The sequence below is a fragment of the Cetorhinus maximus genome, chromosome 6, assembly GCF_964194155.1.
Source record: "Cetorhinus maximus chromosome 6, sCetMax3.hap1.1, whole genome shotgun sequence".
NCBI classification, from domain to species: domain Eukaryota; kingdom Metazoa; phylum Chordata; class Chondrichthyes; order Lamniformes; family Cetorhinidae; genus Cetorhinus; species Cetorhinus maximus.
In genome coordinates this window covers 11,956,783-11,984,761 of record NC_135884.1, presented here as the reverse complement: position 1 = coordinate 11,984,761, position 27,979 = coordinate 11,956,783, and the positions used below count along the sequence as shown (strand labels likewise).

Here is a 27,979-nt window from a genome sequence, read left to right as displayed (position 1 = left end):
ACTTGTATTGGAGGCGGTACAGCGAAGGTTCACTAGATTGGTGCCTGAAATGAGAGAGTTGTCCTATGATAACAGGCTGAGTAAATTGGGTCTGTATTCTCTGGAGTTTAGCAAAATGAGAGATGATCTCATTGAAACGTTCATGATTATGAAGCTTGACAGGATAGATACTGAAACATTGTCTCTCCTGGCTAGGGAGTCTAGAACAAGGGAGTACAGTTTCAGGATAAGGGGCTGATCATTTAGGGCTGAGATGAGGAGAAATTTCTACACTTGGGTTGTGGATGCTCCATTATTGAATATATTTAAGGCTGAGATAGACAGACAGGTTTTTGACCCCTCAGCGAATCAAAGGATATGGAGAGAGGGCGGAAAAGTGGAGTTGAAGCCCATGATCTATCATGATCATAGCGAATTGCAGAGCAGGCTTAAGAGGCCATTTAGTCTTCTTTTGCTTCTATTTCTTATGTAGCTGGAGAGAAATAAAAAATGCTTATTTATATCTCTGATTCATCAGTGGAAATTGTTCTTTCGAAACAACCTTAACAGCTTGGGAAGAGGACAAATAAATTGCCAATCAGTGTTGCATGATAACATTCCTGTCTCCAAAAATAATTTAAATTCTCTGCACTCTGCCAGCGTCCTATCCTCCAACCTCTATTAACCACAGTTCATCCAAAACTCTGCTGCCTGTAACCTATCCCACGCCATGTCCCATTCACCCATCAGCCCCATGCTTACAGTCCCACATTGGCCCACATTTCCCCAAAGCCGCAAATTTAAAATTCTCATCCTCCTGTTTAGATCACTTCACAGCCTCATCCTTATCCACCCTCATAGTTGCCTCCAGCCCCACACCCCTTTGAGAACTCTGCATTCCTCTAACTCTGTCCTTTTGTGTACCCCAAAACCCCTTTGCCATTGGTTAACCGCCATTCCTGCAGTCATCTCGGCTCTAAGCTCTGGAATACCCTCCCTAGATCTCTCTGTCTCAGTACCACCCTTCCTTTCTTTAAGACCTACCTTAAAACCCACTTCCTCGACCAAGCTCTTAGTTATACTTCCTAATCACCCTTTTTGTCTCTGTGTCAATTTTCGTATCATTAGCCTTCCATGAAGCACCTTGAAAATATTTTTCTATGTGGAAGGTACTGTTTAAATGTAGGTTGTTGCATTTGGCACAACACAAGAATTATGTTTGTTGTGTCTCAATTAACTAAAATAAAGAAAAGCCATAAGCCTAAGTGAGCTGCATGCTGTACAGCTAAGTAAAATATATGTATTATAAACGATCACTTGAGCTGTTCCATTGGCCTTGCCATTCCCAGCTAAATTTGGGGATTATGTTCACTCATGGTGGTATCAGGTTCTCTTGATCACATGCACACACAGTATCTAATACTGGAGTCTTAGAACATCAGTGCTTTGCTATGTACTTCACAGTTTCCACCACGTAGACTGGCATAGCATAATAGTCTCTGTAAAGCTTAAGCTGGTTGACAAGTTTTGCTGGGAAAAGCAGTTCGTGGGGTTTTGTTTAATCAACATGTTTCTGGTTCTCCTAGCTACCAGGGAATTGAAGGACTTCTTTGCAAAGGCCCGCAATGGATCTATTCGCATTATGAAGGTTATCATCAAAGATGGTGAGTTTTGTCTGTTTTTCTTACTATACTGTGGCCAAATATTCAACTGTAATTGAGCTGGGAATGTAGGTATTCTTTGTGGAAAGAATCTGCACAGCTGCTTTATTTATATAGATCGGGATGCTGTACACAAAGTACAGTAAGAAGCCGGAACTCGTGTTGAAGTCAAAAACTGGTGTAGGCCTTTGAGTCAAGTTTATTACAACGTTAATGTACTTTTGAGTTGCATTTAAGAGCAAAATTTTAAACATTTAATATATTTTAAAAAAAATATTCCCCCCATTTGTTGCTTGTCAGACACATATATTACCCTTGCCTAAACTTAGATTATGGATAGCTTTTCACGATCCTCCTGCCTGGCGACTTTATGACACAGTATCTGTCAGTTTTCTCTCTCCAATGCAGAAACCCCTTTGGGAAATAAAAGGTGGCTAAGTATGAAATAAGTCTGTGATCCGTGATCCTCAATACCCAATTATGTGAAATCTTGATTATAGTAGAAGTTGTTGATTAATATGACTGGTTGAGAGTTGAAGACCTGTATTCCTATCTAATGCAAACACTTGGAATTAAAATTGTGTCTCTAAATATATTTGAGCACTGTCATCCACACCCTCAGTAAGTTGCAGCTCACAGGATAAAACTGCCACAATTAGACTATAAATGGGAATAAATGATCAGTCTCACTTCAGATGGCTGATGTAGAGAAGGAGAATGTTATACTTGTGCAAGAGGGAATGTAGCTCTGACAATAATGTAAAGGCATATGGTTGGATATGGTGCGAAGAGGATGGTTTATCCAAGAGCCATCTAACCCTTGCTAAATTTGGCTTGTGAAATACCCTGTACTTGATCTGACATCCACAACTCAATCAGCACAAAATATACTATTTACTTTTAAAGATTACATCAGATTTCTTCAAGGGACTTCATTTTCAAATATTGCAGTCCTATATAACATCCATTCTCTCATTTCGTGATGGGGCTTTGAGAGTTTTGATGATGAGGAGGAGTTGCAATTGCTGAAATTCAGCAAATAAAATGTGAATGTATTCTTTAACTGGCAAATTAAATTAATATCTGGCATATTGGCATCCCTTGTTACATAATGGCACATTATTATATATGAAGGTCAAATTCTATTAACTTTTGTGGTGGTGGGTGGGGTGGGGGGATGGAAATCCTACTCACTTGTCTTTTTTAAAAAAAGATGTACCAAATGGTGTAACATGTTTACCAATGTGTTGTGCATGGAGAGTCAGGATGTGGATTTGCAACTCCCCAAACACTCAGTTCTATGCATGATTAATCCAAGCTATTTGCTATTAACCACCCACCCCACTCTCTTATGAAAGTGAAGGGATGCTGAGTATAACTCACCCTGAATGCCATCTCCTGGTGACTAGTTAGAGTGGCATTGACTGATACCTTACCAGTTCACCAGTCTAATTATCACCTAAGGGATTATATAGTGCAGAGAGAAGTCTACAAAGGAAGAAGGGAACCAAGGTCCAATATATCTATCTTTACAATGTATTCCTCTCTACGATCAATTATTTTATCTGATATTTTTGATTGTTATTAAGAGATAATCTGGATAAGTATTGCATCAGTAAATTTCAGAGGATATTTTTCTGTTAATCGATGCCTAGCTTGTTGTTACAATACACTGAAAAACATAGATTCAGAACAGTATGTGCTTTGCTGGGATTTATTTGCTCCATGGTGAAATAGCTGTATGAAGCAACTCAGAATTGGGAAGGGGGTTGGGGTGGTGATGGTGGGGGGAGGGAGGGTGGGCACTGAACATGTAGTGATGTCAGGTGACTTGAGCGACATGATGGGACTTGTCACCTTGCTCTTAAAGTGATGACAGCTGCAGGCTGTGCTTAAAATAGTGCGTGCAGCTAATGGGTTTGGCTGGTCTGGACTCAGCTGATAGAACAACATTCTGTTGTGACACTTGCCGTTTTCAAGTCGCATTTTCCAAAAGTTAAGGAAGCTGCTGTTAATTCCCAAACTATCCATCAACTTGAAAATTCAGGACTAATATATAATTTTTTGGCAAAAATATCGCATCTATAGTCTTGTTGCCTACATTATGCACCTGTGGAATCCGCTATTGAAGACTTCACCACCACCATGACTTCTCACCAAAGCTATGTTACTGACTGTCTAGTTTCTTCTTACTTTTGCTCTATCTATGTTGTATTTGCTGGCTCATCCATTGGCTCCTTATCCACAAACTCGATGATTCTCAAAGGTCCCTCCTCTCAGTGTTTTCTTCTTCACATCAGCATTCTCCAACCTTATCCATTCTCTTGCTAATGAATTCAATCTAAAATCAACTTCTTTCAGATCAACAGCCTCTATAATGCTGTGGCAAAATCACAACATCTTGGCCTTCTCCACACCCATCTACAGACCAGTCTGGTTCTTTTTGATTCCTCTAAGACATAGGGCTGTTTTCGGCAGGGGGCATGTAAAATAGAGCTGGTGCCCATCCCAACACCTTCCTGCCCACCACCCCCAAGCTCACCTCCATAATAGTGGGGTGGTGGTGGGGGCTAGGCATCCATCATATTTAAATAAATAATCAATGGTCAATTAAGCTCGTTACCAAGCCAATTGACTCTGATAATATGCTGCCCACATCATAAAATGTTTGGCGAGGGCAGTCAGGCAGGAGTGGGCAGCTTGTTATTTTACACAAATTCTTCAAAGGTTGGAAAGAAAGGGGGAGTTCAATCTTCGGGAACTGCTCTTTGTAGATTAGTGTGTGGCTCCCCTAAGATAGGACCCCCCCCCGCCCCCTCCTTTTGTTCCTACCTGCCTGCTGCCTTAAACCCACCACCCCTACCCACCACTACCTAACCTGCCCAAACCCTCCCTGCCCTAGACTGTGAACTTACCCATTTCCAGAGATCCACGTGCTTTCTTCTGCTTCCTCGTCGCAGTCCCAGCAATGTCCACCAATGCTCTCTTGCCACTGCCAGGACTGATGGGAGCTGACGGCCATTTGGATTGGCTGGCAGATCCCGAGGGCAGGACTTCTTCCCCAGTAAAGGGCAGATGTTCCACAGGCTGCCCATTTAGCCCACCTGCAGCCCTTTTGCGGCAGGGCAGGCCGGTGTGGAGAGGGTCAGCTCCATGCCTACTTTGCTTCGGGGGAAGGGGGGAGGGCGGGGTGCAGGGCGAGCCATAATATTCCACCCATGGTTACTTCATGTCTCTCAAGTCTAATCAACAGCCTCCATTTCTTGATTTGGAATGCTCCTTCCATCTATAGACATTCTTTAGTGCCCAGCAGCTCTCTTCCCCTCAGCAACTTTCTATGAAACCCATACCTGTCCAATTCTGCTTTAAATCTATTCTAGATGTAGATTTTCATAGCTTTCAATGACAAAGCCTGTCAACAGCTTTGGCGATATTCAAGACAATGACAGATAAGTCATCAACGTATTCAATAACAGGTTCCAAATGTGTATAACATAGGAAACAGGTTTGCCAGTGGAATAGCCAGAAATCGCCCAGAATATCTTTCTAGCATTTCTCACACATTCATGAACAGGATATAAGATCAGAAGATACATGCAGAAAGGAAACCATTTGACTGACATTTAGCTCTCCATCCAATAAAAAAATTACCGTTTCCCACTATTGACTTTATCTTAAACAAATCCAAGATTTTAGATCCATTACTGTACACATCACACAGTTTTACAACACAGAAGGAGACCATTTAGCTCAGTGGCTGTGTCAGCTCGCTGATTGAACCATCCACATATTCCCATTTCTCAGCCTTTTTCAAATGTTTATTCACTTCCTTTTTATCTTTCCTACATTGCTTGCACATTTTTTTTTCCTTCGTTGTTTTTTTGTTTCCCCCTTACCATATTAATTTAAATCTTCCCCATCAGCATTAATTACTCTCCCAGTGAGGATAATGGTCTCAGCAATGTTCTGGTGAGGCCTGTAACTTCTGCAACAGGCCAGTCTTGTCTGATAACTGACACTTATATTCCAGAAACTTTCGAAGAAAGAGGAAAGATGGGAGAGAATGAGGGAGGAGAGAGAAGGAAGGTATGAAGCGAGGAAAGGGAAGAAAAGAAGAAAGGGAGAGAATGGAAGAGAGATGAGACCAACATTTGCCTCATTGGGGGTGGCAGAGCTTGGGTGTGGAGTGGGAAGATGGGAAGATGTGAGAAAGGGGGGGAAGGAAAAGCAGAAAGAAAAGAGGGTTGAAATGAGAAGCAAAAACGGGGGAGAAGAATGGGCGCTCAACATTTGTCTACAACGTGCATGGAGGGAGCTATGCTCATATTATCTCAGGCTAAAGTGGGTTTTTTCCCCCTTTCAATGCATGAAGGGCTGTAGCAGTCTGTTTTTATCTTGGGATGGAGGTGTAATCAGGCAGTTTCCCCCACCCCCAATTTTTTCCTTATTTGATAAATTAAAGCCTTTATAAATCAAACATTTAATAATCAAGTTTTATATTTTTATGTATTTTACACAGCCTTGCTGTATTAATCTGTAGAGTAAATAATTTTAATATTAATCCATCTATTCCATGTCGTAAGTTATTGGGGGCTGTGGGGCACCTCCAGAGGGAGGGAAGCATGATTTCAACTTTTCAACTTTTATTCTCTTTTCTCTGAACCCCCAATACATCATCCTACACTTTCATCCTCCTCCTCATTTGATATCCCCACTGTATTGAAATAACCATCATTATTGGCCTTCTTTCTCAGAAGTCAAGATGGCTCCAAGGTGACATTCTTGGTGATAAGAGTTCAAAGCCAAGTCAACTCTATAAAGCAAATTCAAGTTATCTTCTAGCTCAACCAGGCAGCTCAGCAATACTCCTAGGCACTGTTAATGATTGACCAGCCAGCTTTACTCACCAGTGTAATCTGGGAGGGTGGGTCTGTTACTGTGGGATTGGTATATTTTCCACCCTGCTACAAGAAAAGGGGTTAATACTCGGTTACAATATAATGACCAGGTAATGTTACGTCAGTAAGCTGTGTTTACTAACTGTTCTGTATAACAGCACCATATTAAGCTGTGTTTATCCACTGGTCCGTAACAGAAATATGTATTTGCTAACATAAGCCATGAGATATTAATCTGTGAAGAGAATTTATATTTTGTTAGTTGCAGTGAGTGAGATATATCTAATATTATGTGATCAAATTGAAAATAAAATATATTTGTCTTACAGAATGGAAAACTAGACTAATCTAAACCAGACTTGTAATGACATCTTTCTTGCACTCAATATCGGTGTCATTTCTGGTAACAATCACAATACTACAGAAAAGCATTCAAAATTCTCTGCATTATAACTTGCTTGGGCTGTGAAGCATACATAAAGTTCTTTGAGTTCCTTTTATCTAGATGGTAACTGCAAAACTCCAAATTATCTTGGACTTTTAATTGGGAAATTCAAATTTCAGCCGCAGTCTTGCAGGAGAGATGGATAGACATGAATTTTGGAGCAACGTCATGTTCGGAACTCTCCAATCAGGTTTCCTCCCCATCACACCACTGAAACAGCCATTATCAAAGTCACAAATGATACCCAATCTGACTGTGACTTTGTTAACCTATCCCTAATCCTGATTCCTGACCTGTCTACAACCTTTGACACAGTTGACCACACCATCTTCCTTCAAAGTTGCTCCTCCAATGCCCAACTGGGTGGAACTGCCCTCACCTGGTCGTAGCCAGAGAATTACCTGCAATGGCTTTTCTTCCCACATTGCATCTGCAGTCTCTGTTCATGGCCCTCTTCCATTTCGCATTTACATAGTGGTTCTAGATAACATCTGAATGTGTCAGATTTCACATGTACATTAATGACACCCAGCTCTACCTCATTACCAAATTCTCTTGACACCTCCACAGTCTCTGATTTGTCATGCTATTTGTCTGACAATTAGTACTGAATGAACATAATTTTTCTCCAATTAAATATTGGGGAGAGTGAATGGCCTTGCCACAATCTCCATTCCTAGCCAATTACTCCATCTCTCTTGCTGGCAACTGGAGGAGGCTGAAAGAAACCATTCATGAATCTTTTTGTCTTCTGCTTCATAAAGACCACCAGCTTTCACCTCAGTAAGATCACCCATCTTCATCCCTGCCTCATCTCATCCACGCCTTTCTGTTACCTCTAGACTTAACTATTTCAGTGCTCTCCTGGCTAGCATGTTATCCTCCAAAACTCTGCTGCCCATATCCTAACTTCCACCAAGCCCTGTTCACCATCACAGCTGCCTACACTGGCTTATGGCCTCGATTTTAAAATTCTCATCCTTGGTTTCAAGTCTGTCCATGGCCTCACCCATCCTTAGCTCTGAAACTTCCTCCAGTTCGATAACCCTCTGAGATATCTGTGCTGCTCCAATTCTGGCCCCTTGCACATCTCTGACTTTAATCACCCTATTATTGGTCCTGCCTAGGCCCTAAGCCCTGGAATTTCCTCCCCAAATCTCTCTACCTCTCTTTCCTTCTTTAAGATGTCCTTAAAAACCCCCCTTTGACTGGGTTTTTGGTCACCTGCCTAAATATCTCCTTATGTGACTTAGTGTCAGATTTGATTGGATAACTCCTATGAAACACCTTGTAATGTTTTACTATGTTAAAGACATTATATAAATGCAAATTATTGATGTTTCATTCAACTTTGCCCTAAGAACTGAGTTGGTTGATCACTGCTGCATCGCAAAGGTAACGTCTTATTTAAGAAAGGAAGGAGACAGAAAGCAGGAAACTGTAGACCAGTTAGCCTAATATCTGTCATTGCGAAAATGTTGGAATCCATTATTAAGAAAGTAGTAGCAGGGTGTTTAGAAAGTCATAACATAATTAAGCAGAATCACCATGGTTTTATGGAAGGGAAATCTTGTTTGACAAATTTATTCAAGTTCTTTGAAGATATAATGAGCAAGGCGGATAAAGTAGTGGGTTACCAAAATGCATTTGATAAAGTGCCATATTAAAAGTTACTGCACAAGACAAGAGCTCATGGTGTTGGAGGTAATATGTTAGCATGGATAGAGGATTGGCTAATGAACAGGAAACAGTCAGGATAGATGGGCTATTTTCAAGTTGGCAAACTGTAACTAGTGGGGTACCACAGGGATCAGTCCTAGGTTCTCAACTATTTACAATCTATATGAATGATTTAGATGAAGGGACTGAGTGTATTGTGGCCAAATTTGCTGACAATACAAAGATACGTAAGAAAGCAAGTAGCGAGGATGGCGCAAAGGGCAGGATTTTTCTCTCAGGTTTTGGGACCCTGACAGCAGGATCAAATGGGTGTCAGAAGTCTACACTGTTGGAGAAACAGTCACCCGACAATGATTTTCCTCAAATGCCAATTATGGGCCCTGAGAACAGGCTCGCCATCTAATTAAGGACAGCGGGCAGGGTCTTGAAACTGAAGGGCCAGTAGGAGGTCCTCCAGCACTGAAGAAGCAGCAGTCTGCCTTTTCAGGTAAGTAAGAGAGAGGGAGCCTCAAGATAGAGGTGCCCCCTCCTCCAACTTTTTAAAGTTTAAAACTTGTGGCAAGTAGAACTGCTGCCTACCTACCTCCCCACAACCCCCCATCCCACCTCTGGGAAAAATGGCCTGGATGCAGGATGGTGCTGGCCAGCAGCATGAATTTTCATGCCTTTGGTCTTCTGTGCTTGCACTTCTGTTCGGGGCCTAAAAATTCAGCCCAGAGAGTCTGCAAATGGATAAAGATGGGTTAAATGAGTGGGAAAAAATTTGACAGATGGAGTAGAACATGGAAAAATGAGAGGTTATCCACTTTGGTAGGAAGGATAGAAAACAAAATATTATTTAAATTGAGAGAGGCTGCAGAATCCTGTGGTACAGGGGCATTTGTGTGTCCCATGCATAAAAGACAAAAAAAAGCAAGTAGGTACAATAAGTAAATAGGAAAACAAATTGAATGTTGGCTTTTATTGCAAGGGAATGGAATATAAAGCTAGGGAAGTCTTGCTATGACTGTACAGGGCATTAGTGAGACCACACCTAGAGTACTGCATACTGATTTGCTCTTCTTATTTAAAGAAGGATTTACTTGCATTAGAAGCAGTTCAGAGAAGGTTCACTAGGTTGATTCCTGGGATGAAGTGGTTGTCTTATGAGGAAAGGTTGAGCTTAGAAGAATGAGAGGTGATCTTTTTGAAGCATATAGGATTCTGAGGGGGCTTGATAAGGCAGATGCTGACAGGATGTTTTCCCCTCATGGGGAATCTAGAACAAGGAGACACAGTTTCAGAGTAAGGGGTCACAGATTTAAGAAGGAGATGAGGTGGAATTTCTTTTCTGAGGGTGGTAAATTTTTGGAATTATCTACCCCAGAGATCTGTGGAGGCTGAGTCATTGAATATATTTAAGGCTGAGATAGCCAGATTCTTGATCTATAAGTAAGTCCAGGGTTATGGGGAACAAGCAGGAAAGGAGTTGAGGCCAAAATCAGATCGGTCATGATCATAATAAATGATGCAGCAGGTTCGAGGGGCCGTGTAGCCTACTCCTCGGTCTCATGTTCTTATGTATCATCTGAGGGAAAACTGTTTAGAGAGCAAATTTCTTCACACACTTCACTTTTGAATCTCGATATCTCAACCAAGTAGCAACATAATGGATATGTATGTGGAATGGATCATTTCCCTCCTGTTCAAGGAGAAGTGAGGAGGAGCAGCATTAAGACAGAATATTTGAGTAATGTGATTCTACTTAAGTGCCTGCTGTAAACATTAAACTATAATGACCCGTGCCTTCACCCACTTTTTTTCCCCTGTCCAATTCATAATGTTATACACAATAAATAATTGTTACATTTCACTTGGAAGCAACAGTACATTTACAAGTTGTTAATTTTCTGTTTTTGTTCAGTGTTTCTATTCTTGCCCATTGTAGTGTGGTTTACAAATTGACTGTTTTTATTTGACTTCTGGCAATCCTGATCCAAATATGCAATTTATTGATAAATGAGATATTGGCTGGAATTTTCTGGACCCATTGGTGTCAGACATCATGGAAGGTGGACAATATGGCAAGAAGGCCGAAAATCGGTTTCACGCCGTCGTGAAACCAGTTTGTGATTGTCCGCTCCACCCATCAATGGTGGGCCATGATTCCTGCCGCCACTCATCAGGAACCTAATTTAAATACTTTAGCATGTCATTATAAGCATTGCTCGTCGGGATCATCCCCTCACGCTGGATGACCTGTGCATCACAACTATACATAAGTGACATGTACCTAGCGAGTCGCACTTCACTCGGGACTTCAAGGTTTGTTTGTCTACCTTGCTTCAGGCAGCACCACATCACTTTTAGGGGGCTCACTGGCAGGTCTGTACGTACCAGATCAGCTGAAAGGCAGGGTGGCGTTTCAACCGCTGCAGGGCTAGGACTTGCTTGAGGAAGGGGGAAATGTGGCCTCAGGCAAGGGAAGAGGCTGCAGGGCGAGGGCTGCACTGGGGAAGGAGGGTATCCCAGGATGTGTGTGGGGCACATGTTGATCTGTGCAATTGGCTTCAAGGTGGTGAGGGCTGAGGAGGCAGCCTCCAGAGGAGATGAGGCCAGATGGAGATGTGAGGGTGTGTATGAGAGAGTGAGTGGTGATGTCCCTTGAGCTGGCAATGGGTGAGATGCCAGTGAATATGTGATGGCCTTGTGAGTGTGAGAGTTTCGAGTGATAAGATGGCTGCCTTACCCTGGTGACACTGATGAGATCATTCATTCGTTTTCTGCACTGGATGGTTGGGCTCTTGTGTGGAGAATTGGCACAGACCACTTCTGCCACCACCTCCCAAGCCAGAGTGGTGAGACTGATGGGCTTCCTGTGGCCAGAGCGGGGATGGAGGACATCGTGGCGGACCTCCACGGCATTGAGAAGGCATCCCAGGGATGTGTCACTGAATCGGGGGGCTGCACTCTTCTTGGCTTTTGGGGCCATGTCTTCACTGGAGCAGTCCTGAGCTGCAAACATTGAGAAGCATGCACGCAGCTGCAGTTTAAATATTGCGCCCTGCGTGAGGAAACGGCGAGGTAACGGAGTGGCAGGCAAATCAGAGACCGCCCGCCAGTGAGATGGCATGTTTCCTGTGGCTGCATAATTAATGAGGCAGGAATAGGATGACACGGCATGAAAACCCACCTTGCAGTGGGCGGATAAAATGGTAATTTTCCTGCCCGCTACCGCACTTTTTCCAAATCTGGGACAATTCTGCCCATTGACTCATTAAATTCAACTAAATAAATTACATATAACTGTATTACCATTTTTAAATGAAAGGTTTACCTTTTTATACTGCCTTCTGATGCCAGATTTTGGGAAGGTCCTGGTTCCATTCCTGTGAGGTTTCATTAGTTGAGGCTGTTAGTTTTGGTCATGTGCCTGAAGAAAATATTGGAAAATGTTAATGTGCATGAGCACTAACATCATGTCAAATTTGGGTCAGTACATTTGGAGAAAATGAAACACAATGAAAAACTGATTTCCTTAATACCTGTTCACTTTAGTGTGAAAGATGTCTGTGGTAGTTGGCTGCACATTAAGGACCACATCTCAGCTGATTTCAAAATTTCAAAGTCAGCTTGTTTGTGATTTGCTATTTCAACAGTTTAGCCTTCTAAGATTACTCGTAAGTAGGGCCTGATTCCAACTGTGTTTGAGATAGGCAAGTTCTAATGAGAACAATATGTTTCTTTCTTTGAACAATCTGTTCTAGGAATGGGTGTCATTTTCAAAAAATGCTATAATGGTCAGAAATAATAATTTTTTCTCTTGTATATTGTGCCGACGATCCAAATTTATGAGTTTGTAGCGGAATCTCAGGAACTGAACACATGTAAATGGATAGTTATTCTAATTGGATTTCAAGGTTAAACTCCTGTCTCTTTCTGGTCTAGTCAGAAATTTAAATTTCTCTAGTACTCCTTAATCTTCCCTCCTCGAAGGAGAACAATTCCAACTTCTCCATGTCACTGAACTCCCTCATCCCTAGTATCTCTTCTGCAAGCTCTACAAAGCCTTCACATCCATCCTAAAGTCTACTGCTCAGAATTGAACACATTACCCATACTCCGCTAAGCCCTAAATAGTGCTGTTATGAAGGTTTAGCATAACTTTCTTACTTTTCTACTCTACACCTTTACTTATAAAACCAAGGATCTCATACACATTTTTAACAACCGAGCTTTCACAGCGCCTTCTGACAGAAACCTGTTGGTTCATTAATTTGAATTGTGTACACATACATGACACTGTGATAATCTATGAAGGTGTAAAAGTTCAGGAATCTTGGGAGATACCTTTTTAGGAGCTTGAGTTTAATTCTCATGCTTCCAGCAAGCTGACAACAGCTTTCCAAGCAAGCTCCTGTTACAGAGTGGAATTCATTTCCTATAATTTTGAAATGCGGCCTGTCTAGACCTAAGACTGAAACAGAATTTGCTTCGACATCTGTTTATGATGCTGCGCTGCTAACATGCCAGATCTCAAAACAAGGAGGTGAACAGGAGATCAGTTACTTCGCCTTGCAAGCAGTCACTGTTTCAAAAAAATGGTGACAATTGATACTCAAGCAACCTGATAGAATTGTAGAATGATACAGCACGGAAGGGGCCATTTAGCCTCTGAAGCCAATTTGATGGAGGTATCCAATTAATCCCACTCCGCTGCTCTGTCCCCATAGCCTTGTTTTTTTTTCCCTTCTAAAATTTAGCCAGTTTCCCCTTTTAAATGTTACTGTTGAATCTGCTTCCACCACTCTTTCAGGCAGTGCCTTCTAAACCACAACAACTTGCTGTGTCTGCCACTGGAAATAGTTTCTCCTTATTTACTCTATCAAATCCATTCATGATTTTGAACACTTCTATGAAATCTCATGTTAACCATTTTTACTCTCGGGACAACGCCAGCTTTTCCAGTCACTCTACATAATTGAAGAACCTTATTTCTAATAAATCTCTTCTGCACCCTCTTGAGACCTTGACATCTCCCCAAAGTGTGGTGCCCAGAATTGAATACAGTACTTCAGCTGAGGTCTATCCACTATTCTTTTAAATGTTTAGCATAGCTTCCTTGCTTTTGTATTCTATTAATAAAGCCAAGAATTCCATATGCTTCGTAATAGCCTTCTCAATTTGTGCTGCCAACTTCAAAGATTTGTGTACATTCACTCCCAGGTATTTCTTCCTACACGGCCTTTAAGATGATACTCTTTTGATCGTATTGGGCAGAATTTTCCAGACAGCCTGCGGGGGTGGGCCCAACATACCAGGCGTGTGTCCCGACATCACCGTGCGCCGTCGCGATATTTCGGAAGGTGGGCGCTATGAGTTCCAAGGCGCGCCCGCCATTAATTAACGGGCCAGTTAAGGCCCTTGAGGCAGCAATCGAAGACAATTTTTCGCAGCCCGTGCGATTTTCATTGCGTCGCACGGGCGCAATAGGCAGGCAGGTAGGCCACGTTTTTAAAAACCTCATCCATGGGCAGGATAAGAGGGGTGAGTGGGCTCGCTAATGCGAGTTATTAGAACTTTAGTTTATTACTTGCTTGTGTGAATAGGACAACTTCATTTCGCTTCAGAGCTGCTTTGACAGAAAGAACAGGCTTCAGTTCAGGACTCTGGAGGAGTCATAACACTTGGGGCCTTCCAGGTATCGGACAGCCTTCCCTTAGCCTGGGAATGGGGATTGTGGTCTCCACTAGAGGCACCTCTTCTTAGGAGGAAGGGAGGGCCAGATGGGGGAGGAGGCCAGGAGTCCATATTCAGCCTCCAGGGGAGCCACCTGTGGGAAGACAGGTACAAGGGGCGCAGGGCCAACAGGAAGTCCAAGGCGGAAGGGGCCGCAGAAGACACCACTACCCTGCTGCCAGGGTTTACAGGCGGTGATGCAGCAACTTCAGTATGTCTGACGTGCAGTGCCGAAGGAGGCTCCGTCTCTCCAGGGAGACAGTGACCTCCATCTGTCAGATGATCGGCCCTGAGATCAGCTCCAACTGTGTGGGTGGACACCCCATACCAGTGGCACTGAAGGTCACGGTTGCCCTCAACTTCTATGCCTCCGGCTTTTTCCAGGGGTCAGTGGGTGATCTTTGTGGAGCCTCCCAATCAGCTGTCCACAGTTGTGTCAAGCTGGTGACAGACGCTCTGCTCAGGCGTGCATTGATTTTCATTCATTACCGCTCGGATGAGGCCAGCCAGGCACAACAAGCCAGAGGCTCTGCTGCGATTGCTGGGTTCCCCCACGTCCAGGGTACAATCGATTGCACACACGTGGCCATCAAGATGCCAGTGGATGAGCCAGGAGCCTTCGTCAACTGGAAGGGATTCCACTCCATGAACATGCAGATAGTGTGTAACCATAGGATGCAGATCCTGCAAGTCTGTGCAAGGTACCCAGGCAGCTCCCATGACGCATATGTCCTGACACACTCCCAGATGCCGAGGCTCTTCAGTGTTCCAGCGCAGCTGGATGGATAGCTGCTGGGTGACAGGGTCTATCCCTTCAAAAGGTGGCTCATGACGCCCCTTCACCATCCAAGAACAGAGACTGAGCAGCAGTACAATAGGAGTCATGCCTCCACAAGGGCAGTGGTAGAGAGAACCATCAATCTTCTCAAGATGCGCTTCAGATGCCTGGACCGTTCAGGGGGCACTGCAATATCCCGCAGATCGTGTGTCACTGATAGTGGTTGCATGCTGCACTCTCCACAATCTGGCGCAGGAAAGTGGGGACGCAGTAGAGGAAGAAAATGTAGACGCAGCTGCTCTGGCAGCAGATGATGAGTCCAGTAGTGAGTCCGAGAACGAGCGTGCTCAGGAAAACACTGAGGGGATAGACGCCGACCTGGGCAACCTCCAGGGAGGTAGGGACATCTGGGAGACTTTGATCCAACGCTCCTTCAGCTGGCCTACCAAAGATGAACCACCAACACATGCCAGGGCTGCAGGCTCCATACTCAGTACCTGAGAGCAACATTTGCTTGGTCAGCAACATGGACTATGTGCCATTTCAATAAAGCTCAATGACAAACAAGTCACTCATAACATCATGGGTTCCCCTTCACCTGCAGAACTAATGGAGCACCCAGAGGCTTGTTGAGAACCAAAACATTTAATGATTGGCAATTTGGCATACAGAAATCAAAGTACATTAAAAGGTGTTGAACAGCACACCAACTTAAAAGTAACTTAAAAGTGGGGTAAAAGAAAACCACTAGTGATAAGCCCATGTTGTGCCTAAGCTGCTTTACGTTTATGCCTGCAGGTGTTATGTCTAGGTGCTCCCCCATCGCTGGCACCGGCATTGGAGACAGCCTGCTCACTCTGCTGTCCTGTTGACCTTAATGACTTTGGCGGGCATCATCTGGCCCGTGGAGCTTGTGCTGGTCCCGACTGGGAGGGAGCAGCCAGTGGCATGGCTGGCATCTCCCCAATCGCCGCAGCCTCATCAGATGCCACAGTCACTGCAGAGGGATAGAGGAGCTGTTGCCATCATCCGGAGCAACCTGAGAGGAGCCCGCAGAGACGACAGGCAGCTCATGCGCCAACTCTCTGCCTCTGCTTGTACATCAAGCGAGTGTGAAGTGCCCTCACCGCTATGCGCCAACGATCTTATTCCCACTGAGGTGCTGGTATCTGCACTGGCTGAGAGGGTGTGATACTGGTGCGTTAATATCTTCTATGCCTTCAGGGGTCAGCGCCAGTCCCTCAGCCTCCTGAGTCTGGGCGTGCTTTGGTGAGGCTGAAAGGAAGAACAAGGACATTTGATTAGTTGAAGTCATTACACTGTTAATGTGCATGCCTGGCACCTGGATCAGGATGTGCTCCTCCTTCCATTATCGGTGGGGATCCCATGTTGGAGGCTGAAATCAATATACAGTCAACAGTGGAATGTTTGCACTGACAACATTGTGACCTCAGTGCACTGCACTCTTACCTCCCAGTGGCACCCCAGCCTCACCGTAGCCGCTTGACCTGGGTGCATGGCGCCTCTCAAGCTCCAGTGCCTCCTGCTCATATCTGGTGATGATCAGAAGGTGGGGCTGCCCTCCTCCAGTCCGCAGTTGCTCTGCATTATTGTGTGCTGACTTCTCCTGAAAGGAGAGAGGAGCATTGATTAGTCTGCCCTGTACCTGCATTGCCATTGCAGCCTTGCCACCCCCACCTGAGGAAAACCTTGCAGGGTTCATCAGATTCATGATCCTGGAACCGCAATACACTCATTCCAGCCAGGGCTGACCCCCTTGCCCAGATGCTGCCTCCATCACATTTGCCACTCACACTCTAAGAACTTCCAAACCCATGAACACTACCACCTAGAAGGACAAGGGCAGCAGATAGATGGGAACACCGGCACCTGGAAGTTCCCCTCCAAGTCACTCAGCATCCTGACTTGGAAATGTTTCGCCATTCCTTCACCGTCACTGGGTCCAAATCCTGGAACTCACCCCGTAACAACACTGTGGGTGTTCCTGCACCACATGCAGCGGATCCAGAAGGCAGCTCACCACCACCTTCTCACGGGCAGCTAGGGATGAGCAATAAATGCAGGCCCAGCCAGCGAAGCCCACATCCGGTGAATGAATGAATACAAAAGCAAAATTCTGAGTTGGGGGGGGTGGTGGGTGCAAACTAACTGTTGTGCTAAGTGACTTATGCCAACACAGTACTCACCTTTCCTGATCGCAAGAGGTCATTAAACTGCTTGCAGCACTGCACCCAGGTGCGTCTCACCACATCATGGGAGCTGACCCGTACTGCCACCTCCTCCCAGGCACATTTTGTTAGGTGGGAGGGCCTCCTCCTCCTCCCGTCCCTTGGTACCAGGATCTCACGGCATGCTGCCACCTCCTCGAGAAGGGCAGCAAGGCGCTCATTGGAGAACCACGAGACTGACTGCCTCGCAGACCTGCCCTCCCGCCTGGCCTGCTCTCCGAGGATGTTCTCCATCATGCTCCTGACCAAAATCAGTGGCAGCCTTAGGATGGCTGCCTGCGCCGTTTTTAAATAGGCCGCCGGGTCACCATTGGACTCAGCGGTCATTGCCCCTTCCCCCCCCCCCCCCCCACCACTGCCCGCCCCTTCCCACTGATCTCAGGAGCCGTCATTTATGCTGGGCGGGCCTTAATTGGCCCACCCACATAAAATGGCAGCGCAGAGCCCATCCGCTATATGAAAAATCCTGCCCATTGTCTCTCCTCATTCTTCCTACCCAAATGTATGTCTTAACACTTCTCTGCATTAAATTTCATCTGCCACACGTTTGCCCATTTCACTAGTCTATGTCCTCCGGAAATCTGTTATTATCTTCATCATTGTTTACTACATTTTCGAGTTTCATATAATCTGCAAATTTTTTAATTATGCCTTGTATATTCAAACCCGGGTCTTTAATATATATATCAAAAAGTGCAGTGCTCCTAATGCCGACCCATGGGGAACACCCAATTTTGTATCCATGATGCTACTGTCCCTTTACTCATGGGCATTAATTTTTCTAACATTCTATTATTTACCGCTTGGTCAAATGCCTTTAGAAAGTCCATATACACATCAACCACCTCATTAATTCATCAAAGAACTGGATCAAGTTAAGTGAAATTTATTAGTCCATACCTTTCCAAATGCCAATTTTGTCCCACATTTTTTTTTACAAAGCAGGACAACTCCAACCTGGTCAATTACCACCCCATCAGTGTACTCGTAAATGTGATGGAAGGGGTCATCAACAGCGCTATCAAGCGGCACTTGCTTAGCCATAACCTTCCCACTGACGCTTAGTTTGGGTTCCACCAGAGTCACCCTGACCACCAACATTGAGCTGACTGGCTTGCAGTTGCCAGATTTACACCCTTCGCTTTTCTAAACAATTCATATAATATAAACCTATAAGTATATACAAATACTTAGAAGGAGGAAGCCTTTTTAGGTCCAAAGGTTCCACCTCTTCCACTTAGGCAGTCTCTTGGGATCGAAACTGACTTGCTTCCACTCCGATTCCTTGGGTTCTGAGATGGCTGATCAGTCCAAGGCGCAATTGTGCCACATGCGGGGCAGTTGCTGTTCGAAGGGTTGGTTAGATGGATTGTTCAGAGGTTTGTCCGCTCCCTCCAACACCTTGACTTTACCTCTGCACATCCCCGACAAAGTCTCTTGATGTGTTTGGTACCTTCACAAAGGAGCCTTCCCCATTTTAGTCAGTGACATGAGTCGGCAGGAATGTTTGACCTCTACAGGGATGCTTCGAGGGCATCCACTTCTTATTAGCAGCTCAGTAGCTATATCATCTAATTTTTAAAATGTTAGTTACATGCTGCCATTATTTGTTAAGTGAGACAGCCTACCTATCGTAAAATATTTGTGCATAATAGCATTCATAAGTATGGTCAACACAGTTTTCATGACTACAAAGCATCGTTTACACGGTAAGGAAATCTTCTGTTTGGCGTAGTGGGACACTTTAAGCTGCTGATATGATATGCCCAACATGCCATCAATTTTACAGCAGAAGATTATGGTAAAAATGGTGGATATATATTGGGACTCTCTTGCTAATCATTTTAAAATTATGTATACAATTGCCAGAGTGATATGGAGACAGTTTCCTTCCCCTTTACCTTGTTCATATAGGCATGCTTATTCTCCCTTTTCACCAATCAGTTCATACTGATCCTCTTCTTCCATCTCATTTGAAGTTGGCACCCTTCTCTCTGGTTCATGCAAGAATTTCTTTCTCTTCCTCTCACAAGGCAAACTGGTATTCTTTCTATCAACACCCCTTCCCCAAACCCCTTACTTTTTACTTCATCTCCCCTCCCAGTTCATGGTGAGAATTTCTCCCACCCATCCGGTTCAGGCTCGAAACCTTCAATCTAGTGCTACATCTAACACCACCTGTGGTTCCTGGGAATGCCACTGTATGGTCTGGGAGGAAATTCCTAATTTCTGGAGGATTCCTACACAGCAGTGTTCAATTACTTAAAGCAGCAACTGGAGGTAAGAACCAGTGAGCTGTGCCAGGAGCACTGCTCAAAGGAAATGGTGGAACTAATGCTAAGAGGCGGAGCCAGGGTCAATACTGATTTGTATCCACAAACACAGCAAATGTAATTTGTCCCAGAACTGTCTGTGAAATACAACTGGTTAACATGCTCATGGAATAAATTTCAACATCCAGTGATTTAAAAAGAAAATATGTTTAATACCTCTGAGAACTTTGCACAATAAATTTACATTGCATTAGTGTTCTGTTGGCAAACCAATCAAATATTCTCTATATCCCAAAGAATAATTGAATTCTAGTTTGGGTTGCCAAGCCTATCTTTCTTTGTGAAGCAACTTCCACCTCACTACCTAGAATTTTGTCAGCTACCTTTAGGAAGCATGTTGGAATTTGTAGGCGGATATAGTTCAATATGTATTTTGAAAGCTTGACATGGAGTTACTGGCAGGAAGGTTTTAAACAATTCCAATTATATATGAAAGAGTACATTAAAGTAGAATGTTTCCCATCCCCAGGAAGTCCCAAAGTGTTTTACAGCCAATTAATTACTGCTGTTGATGTACAGCCTGGTCCTAATGAGGTGAATAAGCAGTATAATCTGTTTTTGGTGATGATAGCTGAGAGGTGAATGTCGACCAGGCAAAGTGCCAGGGAATCGTTTACACCACCAGAGTAGGTGGAGAGGCCCTCCATTTGAATTGCAAAATGGCATCTCCAACAAGCAGTCTCCCTCATCAATACACTGAAAGACCAGCCTACATTATGAGTAAGACTTAAACTAACAACCTTTGGACTCAGGAATTGAGTGTGCTTCCAATGAGCTGACTGACACTAATCATCAGGCATCAAACTAGCAATATAGTAATCCTAAAATGGGCAGGACCATGTACTATTGCTTCAAAGTCTCTAACTATATGTTGAATAATAAATCCTATGCAAACAACTAAAACTTTCATTTAAAAAGTTGGAACGTTAGCTATCAAGCATAGAGAAAAAGTAATTTTGTAATTTGAAGAGAATACAGATGGAATTGATAGTTTACATAGTCATTTAATTGTAAAAATGCCAAAGACGCCACTCGGTGATGTTTTTTCGAAAAGATATCTTCTGTCGTATACCAAATATTCACTTTTCCTTTCTTAAGATATATTTTATTTAAATTGTTTATTAAGGTGTGAACACAATGTTATTTTTAATTTAATTTGGCTAGCAAGAATGTACATAACATATCGCATGCTACATGCAAACTATATTAATATAATTTTCTCCCATTGTTACCAATATTTAAAATGTACTGTGTGTATTTGGATCGAATTTAATTATAAATGAGCTTTTAACTAATTCCTCTTTCGGAAGAATATAGAAAGTGAAGCACATGCTGTTATGGAGGATCGATTAGAGATAGGTACCAGCCTAAAGACTGAAGCAAGAAAAACCCTTCACAATCCCAACCTAAATAACCAACTTTACGCAGCAAGCAGATTCACCAAATTGCATGTAGCAACAAATGAAACTATTTTATTTTTGTTTAAACCATTGAAATGATATTTAAACTCCAGGCTGTCTGTCTGTACCTTTTTTCTACCAATTTGATTCCTATACTCACTATATAACTATTAGTTAGTCTTTATACAGCTGACAAAAGGCATTGTTAAACAGGCTAATGATATGGTATAGAGCCACTGTTCTAATGAGAGGTTGTTAAACTTATCAGCATTTCTGAACAAAGGTTAATCCCCTAAAAATATTTTCTGCAGTTTAAACCTTCAACAAATCAGAATAGCCTTTCATTGTAGGCTGTGCTGCTTTTTAGTTAACGTGCAGAATTATTTAAGGCATCATTATTATATCAGTCATTGCTCATGTTTCAGAATGGCTCCTGTAAATTTTTTAGTTGGTAAGAGCTTTGCTGTATACTTACACTAGGATCCTGCAATGTAATCTGATCTACATATCATATTCACATGGATAACTAGTGAAGCTTCCCTCATTAGACTGCATGGTTGTACTAGGGATGCTGCACACACTATATTTTTTTGGTGGTAGGGTAGGGAAGAGACTGCCAATCTTATGCATGTGCTCGCACATTGCATAGGGGCATAGGATTATTTTTGCACCAAGACAGCAGCTGACAGGGAATTATACAGGATGGCTTTAGTGCACAATGTAGGGAGGGATTTAGCGTGTGCAGTGTGGGATTTGTCATGCATCTGAATTGGTATTGAGGTGAAAACAGCTACTGAGATTTGTTTATTTTAATGCCAGTTCTGATTCAGTGCATACCATTGATGATATGTTGAGTCCTTTGTTCCCAATTTAATCCTTCCCGATTCAGATCTGTTTTGTATTTACCCCGTATCTATCAGGACTTCAGATGTTATTTTGAAATCTTTTGGCTTTCACCAGATATATCTCTTGTGTTCAAATTAAAGCCCACTCAGCCCTCCATCACTACAAACCAGATCACACATGTACAGTATCTGGTATTTTAGTTTTACTTAGTGGTCAAAAAGAAACACTTTTACAGTATTTAGTTTTCTGAATATAACACATGAAGTCATTGACTTTGGACAGTTGAAGAATAATCCTACTAGATTGAAATTTAGGTATAAATTATTGAACAAACTTATTAGAAGTATGAGCCAGTAAGGACCAAAGTACAGTATAAAATCTTGCTGTATTTTAATAGAAGTTTTCACTCACTCCCTCCTCTGGTTCAAAAATAACAAAAGATGCAGAATTTCACTAACTCTGCTGGCAATGCCAATCTTGGTCTGAAATCCATATTTTAACGCTTAAGAAAATCATTTCCAATGGCTAATGGAACTCCATGTTCACATAAGCTGTGATCCAGTGAATCAAGATATAGCTGTCCAGCTGAGGTAGATGACACAAGATAGATCTTTGTATGGTCATGGAGCTGTAAACCAACTGCCCACAGCCCTAGAGCCATCATGACGTGAGTCCTAAACTGGTGGTTACGGATCAATAGATCTAAAAATTGGGTGGGCCATATAGCAGGCATTTTTTTATTCGTTCATGGGATATGGGCGTCACTGGCTAGGCCAGCATTTATTGCCCATCCTTAATTGCCCTTGTTCAGAGGGCATTTTTAAGAGTCAACCACATGGCTGCAGGTCTAGAGTCACATTTAGACCAGACCAAGTAAGAGAAGGCGGTGCAGGAGATTCTCTGGCTATGACAAAAAAGAGAGTGGACATTAGTGAACCAGATGGGTCTTTAGATGGACATCCACCTGTTTACCACTGCTGCTGAAGGTGAAGGTCAGTCCCTTATGAGACTCCCCACTGTTGAGATAACTGGGTCACTTCAGTTTAAGCCTTTCATCTGTTTTGAGGAGAAATAAAATCAAATATTTATCTTCCATACTTGTATAAGATGGCCCAGATAACACAGAACTTAAAATGCATGAACTTAACCTGCTGATTAAAGATCACATTTCCTGGTTTAGGAGCACAACTAGGTCTGGTGGCCCAACTCAACTCCTCTTTTCATACCTGGAGCATTTGAGACCTCATCCAGGGTGTTTTCCATCTGTTGCCGTACCACCCCATGATTTTTCTATCCACTGTAATGAATGGAGAAAGATCACGCATGTGGAAAAACGTGACTTTTCTTTTATCAAACTACTGCATCAATTACTTTCAGAGCAAAGCAGGTGGTGCTTATTGGCTGTTGTATCTTTCCTTAATAATTTTGACCTCATAGCATATTTCCCAAACAAGAACAGCAGTCTCAGCGTCTCCTGATGTTAAGTGTATATTTTCAGCCAGATTAATAGTTGTAGCAATTTGAATTAGAAGTGACCAGCAACCTATCATGAATAGATGTTAAAAAATAGACTTTCTTATGATTAGAAATCTGATAAAATCTTTTTTTTCATAACACAGAACTGCAGTCAAATTTGCTGCACATCTGAAGCTGAATAGCAGATGTTTTAAAGCTGATCTGTCCTCAATTTAAATCCTTTCTGATTCAGGTCAAATTTACCCAATCCAATCAAAACTTAAGATACCGTCCCTGCCTATTCTCAGAAGTATAGCATCATGTATTGTGGGATTAGAGAGAATCCAGAGAAAGGGGAGAAAATATTAATTTAGAGAAAGCATTAGTTATTTTTCTCTTTGATGCACCCTCTGGGAAGGTCAAATTTGCTATGATCAATTTTAATCTCTCGGTATTTAGATTCCTCTTGCACAGACCACTTTCATGTCTCGTATTACATTAACTTATAGACACCGACAACTGGGCATTTAAATCGGACTGTTTGCATCAGTTCAAACCCATTACTTCATAGCCAGATTTAAGCATTTGTTTTGAGGGAGTGAGAACACTGATATTATAATTCAATTTTCTTTCCTTTATACATACCATGCACCTATTCAAGGTACAGTAAAATCTTTATCCAGCATGTGTGGGGAATGGGTGGTGCCTGGTGATCAAAAATGCTGGTAAACGGAGAGCTCCATTTACCAATGGCATACAGCACAATACTTGTAGCATGAACTAATATGCAAGTACTCAGGAAGCAAAGAACAGTATTATTTTTACCTCTAACCTTCAACAATTCATAAAGCATAAAGTATAAAATAATACAATGTACAGGTATGAGTTCCGAATAATTTCGTAATTGCTTCCAGTTAGTAAAGTGACTATTTGTATTAGGGGGACATCAGAAATTCCGGTTAGTAGAAAATTCTGATTGGTAGAGTGCCGGATAACACAAAATTTACTGTAGTAGGTGGGAGATGTGTTGAAGCAAGAGCTGGGAGTGAGAGGTAATTGACAAAAAATGTAAATTTAAGCCTCTGGATGAATGACAAACCTAAGCTTTTAGCATTCCAAGGTCCATGGCGCCAGAAATTAAATCTGAGTCACAAACAGTTTGAAGAATATCAGTTACTCATGAGATTTGAAAGTGATGTTCAAAATCTCAGATATTGATAGAGTAAATAAGGAGAAACTGTTTCTAATGAAAGAGTCAGGAACCTGAGGGTTTGGATTTAAAGTGATTGGTAAAGGAACCAGACACGACATGAAGATTTTTTTCTTAACGGCAAGTTTTTGAGATCTGGAGCACACTCGCTGAAAGAGCAGTGGAAGCAGTGGTAACTTTTCAAAATGGAATTGAATAAATGAAGGAACAGCGATATAGTTCCAAGTCAGGATGATGTGTGATTTGGAGGGGAATTTGCAGTTGGTGGCGTTTCCTTTGCTCTTCTAGGTGGCAGAGGTCACGGGTTTGGAAAATGCCATTGAAGGGGAGCCGTGGCTGCAGTGCATCTTGTAGATAGTACACTGCTGTCACTGTGCACCGATGGTGGAGGGAGTGATGTTTAGGTTGGTGGATGGGGTGTTGATCAAGCAGGCAACTTTTTCTTGGATGGTGTCGAGCTTCTTGAGCTGCACTCACCCAGGCAAGTGGAGAGTATTCTATCACACTCCTCACTTGTGACTTGTAGCTGGAGGACAGGCTTTGAAGTGTCAGGAGGTGAGTTACTGACCACAGAATTCCTAGCCACTGCAGCCACAGTTAAACAGCAATTATTAAGGTATGACATTAAAGCTTAGCTACAGGGGATTCCAGAGCTCCGTAAACATTGACATGGAGTTGTTCCATGGAGTCCTTTTTAAGTTATATATCTAGGGCACAGAAGTGGTGACATGATATCAGTACACTGACATCTTCATTACGTGCCTGAGAAGGCCAGTGTTTCAAGGACTCTTGGATCTGAGACTCGGAATTTGTATGTTGGATCATATTTGTTAGTTTGGCATATGAAAACATTGCGCTGTGCATAATAAGTTAATCTAAATCGATTTTCTGGTCATCATTCTGTTGAAATGTAAGTAGTGCATAGCCAGAACAGAATTAGGCCCTGAATCTTAATAGCCTTACATCAAAGCAGTCAGTGAATAAAAATAACATGGCTTATAAAGTTTAAGCAATTTTAAGAGACATGGTATGCAGCCAGCTTCTGTGCATTCAAGGAGATCGTAGCAACTAGATAAACGTTTTTAGATGCCAGTACAAAAATGTAACAGTGGTAATCTTGAAGTCTTGTGAACTAATACTTAGACGACTTGCTGATCGAGTAGAAGGAAGAATGCGGTTTATGGCAATACATGTTCAAATCACTTTGGGCATTTTTCTCCTCTCCAATTTTTCCTGTTTTCTCACCTCCCCCCACTCACCAGTCCTAAAGGTGGTGGCTTATGTTGTGGCATAGGATCATAAGTAAAGCAATCTTCTGGTACTTCAGGCAATTGCTCATTTTTCTTTATATTTCGGCCTAGTACGTGAGCACTTTTACAGCAGTGTTTTGAAATCCTGTTCTGACCTTTCCTGTACACTTGTGTGTTTTTGCTATTTTTCTGTGTATGCACTAGAGAATATGCCAACATGTATGAAGTCTTTCTCCAATATTTTTCCTCTGCTATCCAGCTGAGTGGGACTGCCCTTGCATGGTTCCACTCTATCCTTATAGTCCTCTTCCTGTTATCTTTCGAGTTATAACCACACTCCCCCACCCTGCCCCTACCCACCCGTAAGGATCTATCATTAGCCTCTATTCTTCATCTACATTCTGCCACTCGATGATATCAGGTTCCACATGTAAACTCACGACACCCCTCAAAGCCTCCGACCTTTCTGTGTTGTCAGACTGCATTTCCAAGATCCAGTCTTGAATGAACAGGAACTACCTTTAACTAAACCTTGGGAAGACCAAACCTACAGCCTTCAACACTTGGCACAAACTCTGTTCCTTCACTATCGATGAAGGTTTCAGCAGCTGATGAGCTGAGGTGGGGTGGGGAGAGTCAGTGATGATACAGAGGTGAAAGAAGGCGGTTTTTGTTGATTGGACAGATATGTGGCCAGAAGCTCATTTCTGAGTCAAATTTCTGAGGTTACAAATTGTCTGGTTTGGCTTCGGACAGTTTTTGAGGGAGAGAGATGACTCAAGGAATGGAATTTGTGGCGGGGACAAAAGACAATCGCTTTGGTTTTCTCAATATTTCATTGGAGAAAATTTCTGCTCCTTAAAAGCTACCACTTTAATCATGTTTTTAGTCACCCATTCTAATATCTCCTTCCATAGCTCAGTGGCAAGTTTTGTCTGATTTATGCTTCTGTGTAGCAACCTGGTATGTTATCCTACCTTAAAAGAACTTTTTAATTGCATGTTGTTGTCCTTGTTATTTTCATCCATAGCTCCAGCAAAGAGGTGGCACAAACATAATGGGACAAAAGGCTTTCTCCTATATAGATGTGGTTTCAACTTTGCATATTTAGTAGGATGATGATTAATTGGTCCCTTTACAGAGTAATTAGGATCCATTGTGAAAACAAAATTATTCAATTCCAATTTTCAGTTGTGCAAATTATTGATGTTGCTCATGATGTTATATTCAGCATTTATTAATTTAATACTTTTCATTAATAAAAATTACATTTTTTAGTATTCGCTATCAGTCGTCATCATCAATCACATATAATTGGAATGAACTAAGTGCAAGGAAAACAGTGTCTGGCATCTACATGGACTTGGAGAGTGCTAATGTGGAAATGAAAAATAATACAGTAAAATGTTTAATATAATTTGTGTTTGGCAGTTTTCTCATGTCTTTGTCTCTCCAGGTTCTTCCCCCTTCCTGTCCTGACTTTGTCGCTTCAGTTGTCACACCCTTCTCAGCACCCATTAAATCGGGATCATCTCTGTTTCTGGGAAAATTCAAAATTTAGCCAAACCAGAAATCTGCACAATGCAACTGAGATTACTCCTGTTTGAATTGTGCATTTTTGCAACAGGCATTTTGATATTGAACAGTGAAGTTAGAAGCCCAAACTAATGGATATTGGGTTTTGCTGCTTTCTTGCCCTGTATCAGTGCAGGGACATCGCTTAAATATGGAATAATGTCATGATGTATTAAAAGTAATACTTTTTTTCAGAAAATATTGTTTCTGTTATTCATTGTCATCAAAAGTAAAATATTTTCAAATTAACAAAATCGTTCAGTTTATATGAGTTTTGAGAAGGAAAATGTCCCATGTTCTCCTGCCAGGTGCACAGCATCCATTTAATCCCTAACCAGCCTCAATCCTGGCAAGAGATGCAGTAACCTGTAGTGCTGCTAGAATAAGAGACTGAGACTGAGTAGTACTGAGAGGCTGTGTGAGTTTTAAAGGAACATTAAAGATGCAATTCTAATGAAGGCCATCAGGATAATAATTTAACATTTTACTACAGGAACTCTTG

General features: G+C 42.4%; 1 protein-coding gene across 1 annotated transcript in view; it reads left to right on the top strand.

Annotated features, from left to right (window-relative positions):
- The window catches only part of twf2 (twinfilin actin binding protein 2), a 119,449-nt gene that overhangs the window by 34,497 nt on the left and 56,973 nt on the right, over positions 1-27,979 (top strand). Inside the window, exon 2 of the mRNA XM_078543198.1 lies at positions 1,566-1,643. Coding sequence (XP_078399324.1) covers positions 1,566-1,643 — 78 coding nt within the window. The remainder of the gene's footprint in view (positions 1-1,565; positions 1,644-27,979) is intronic.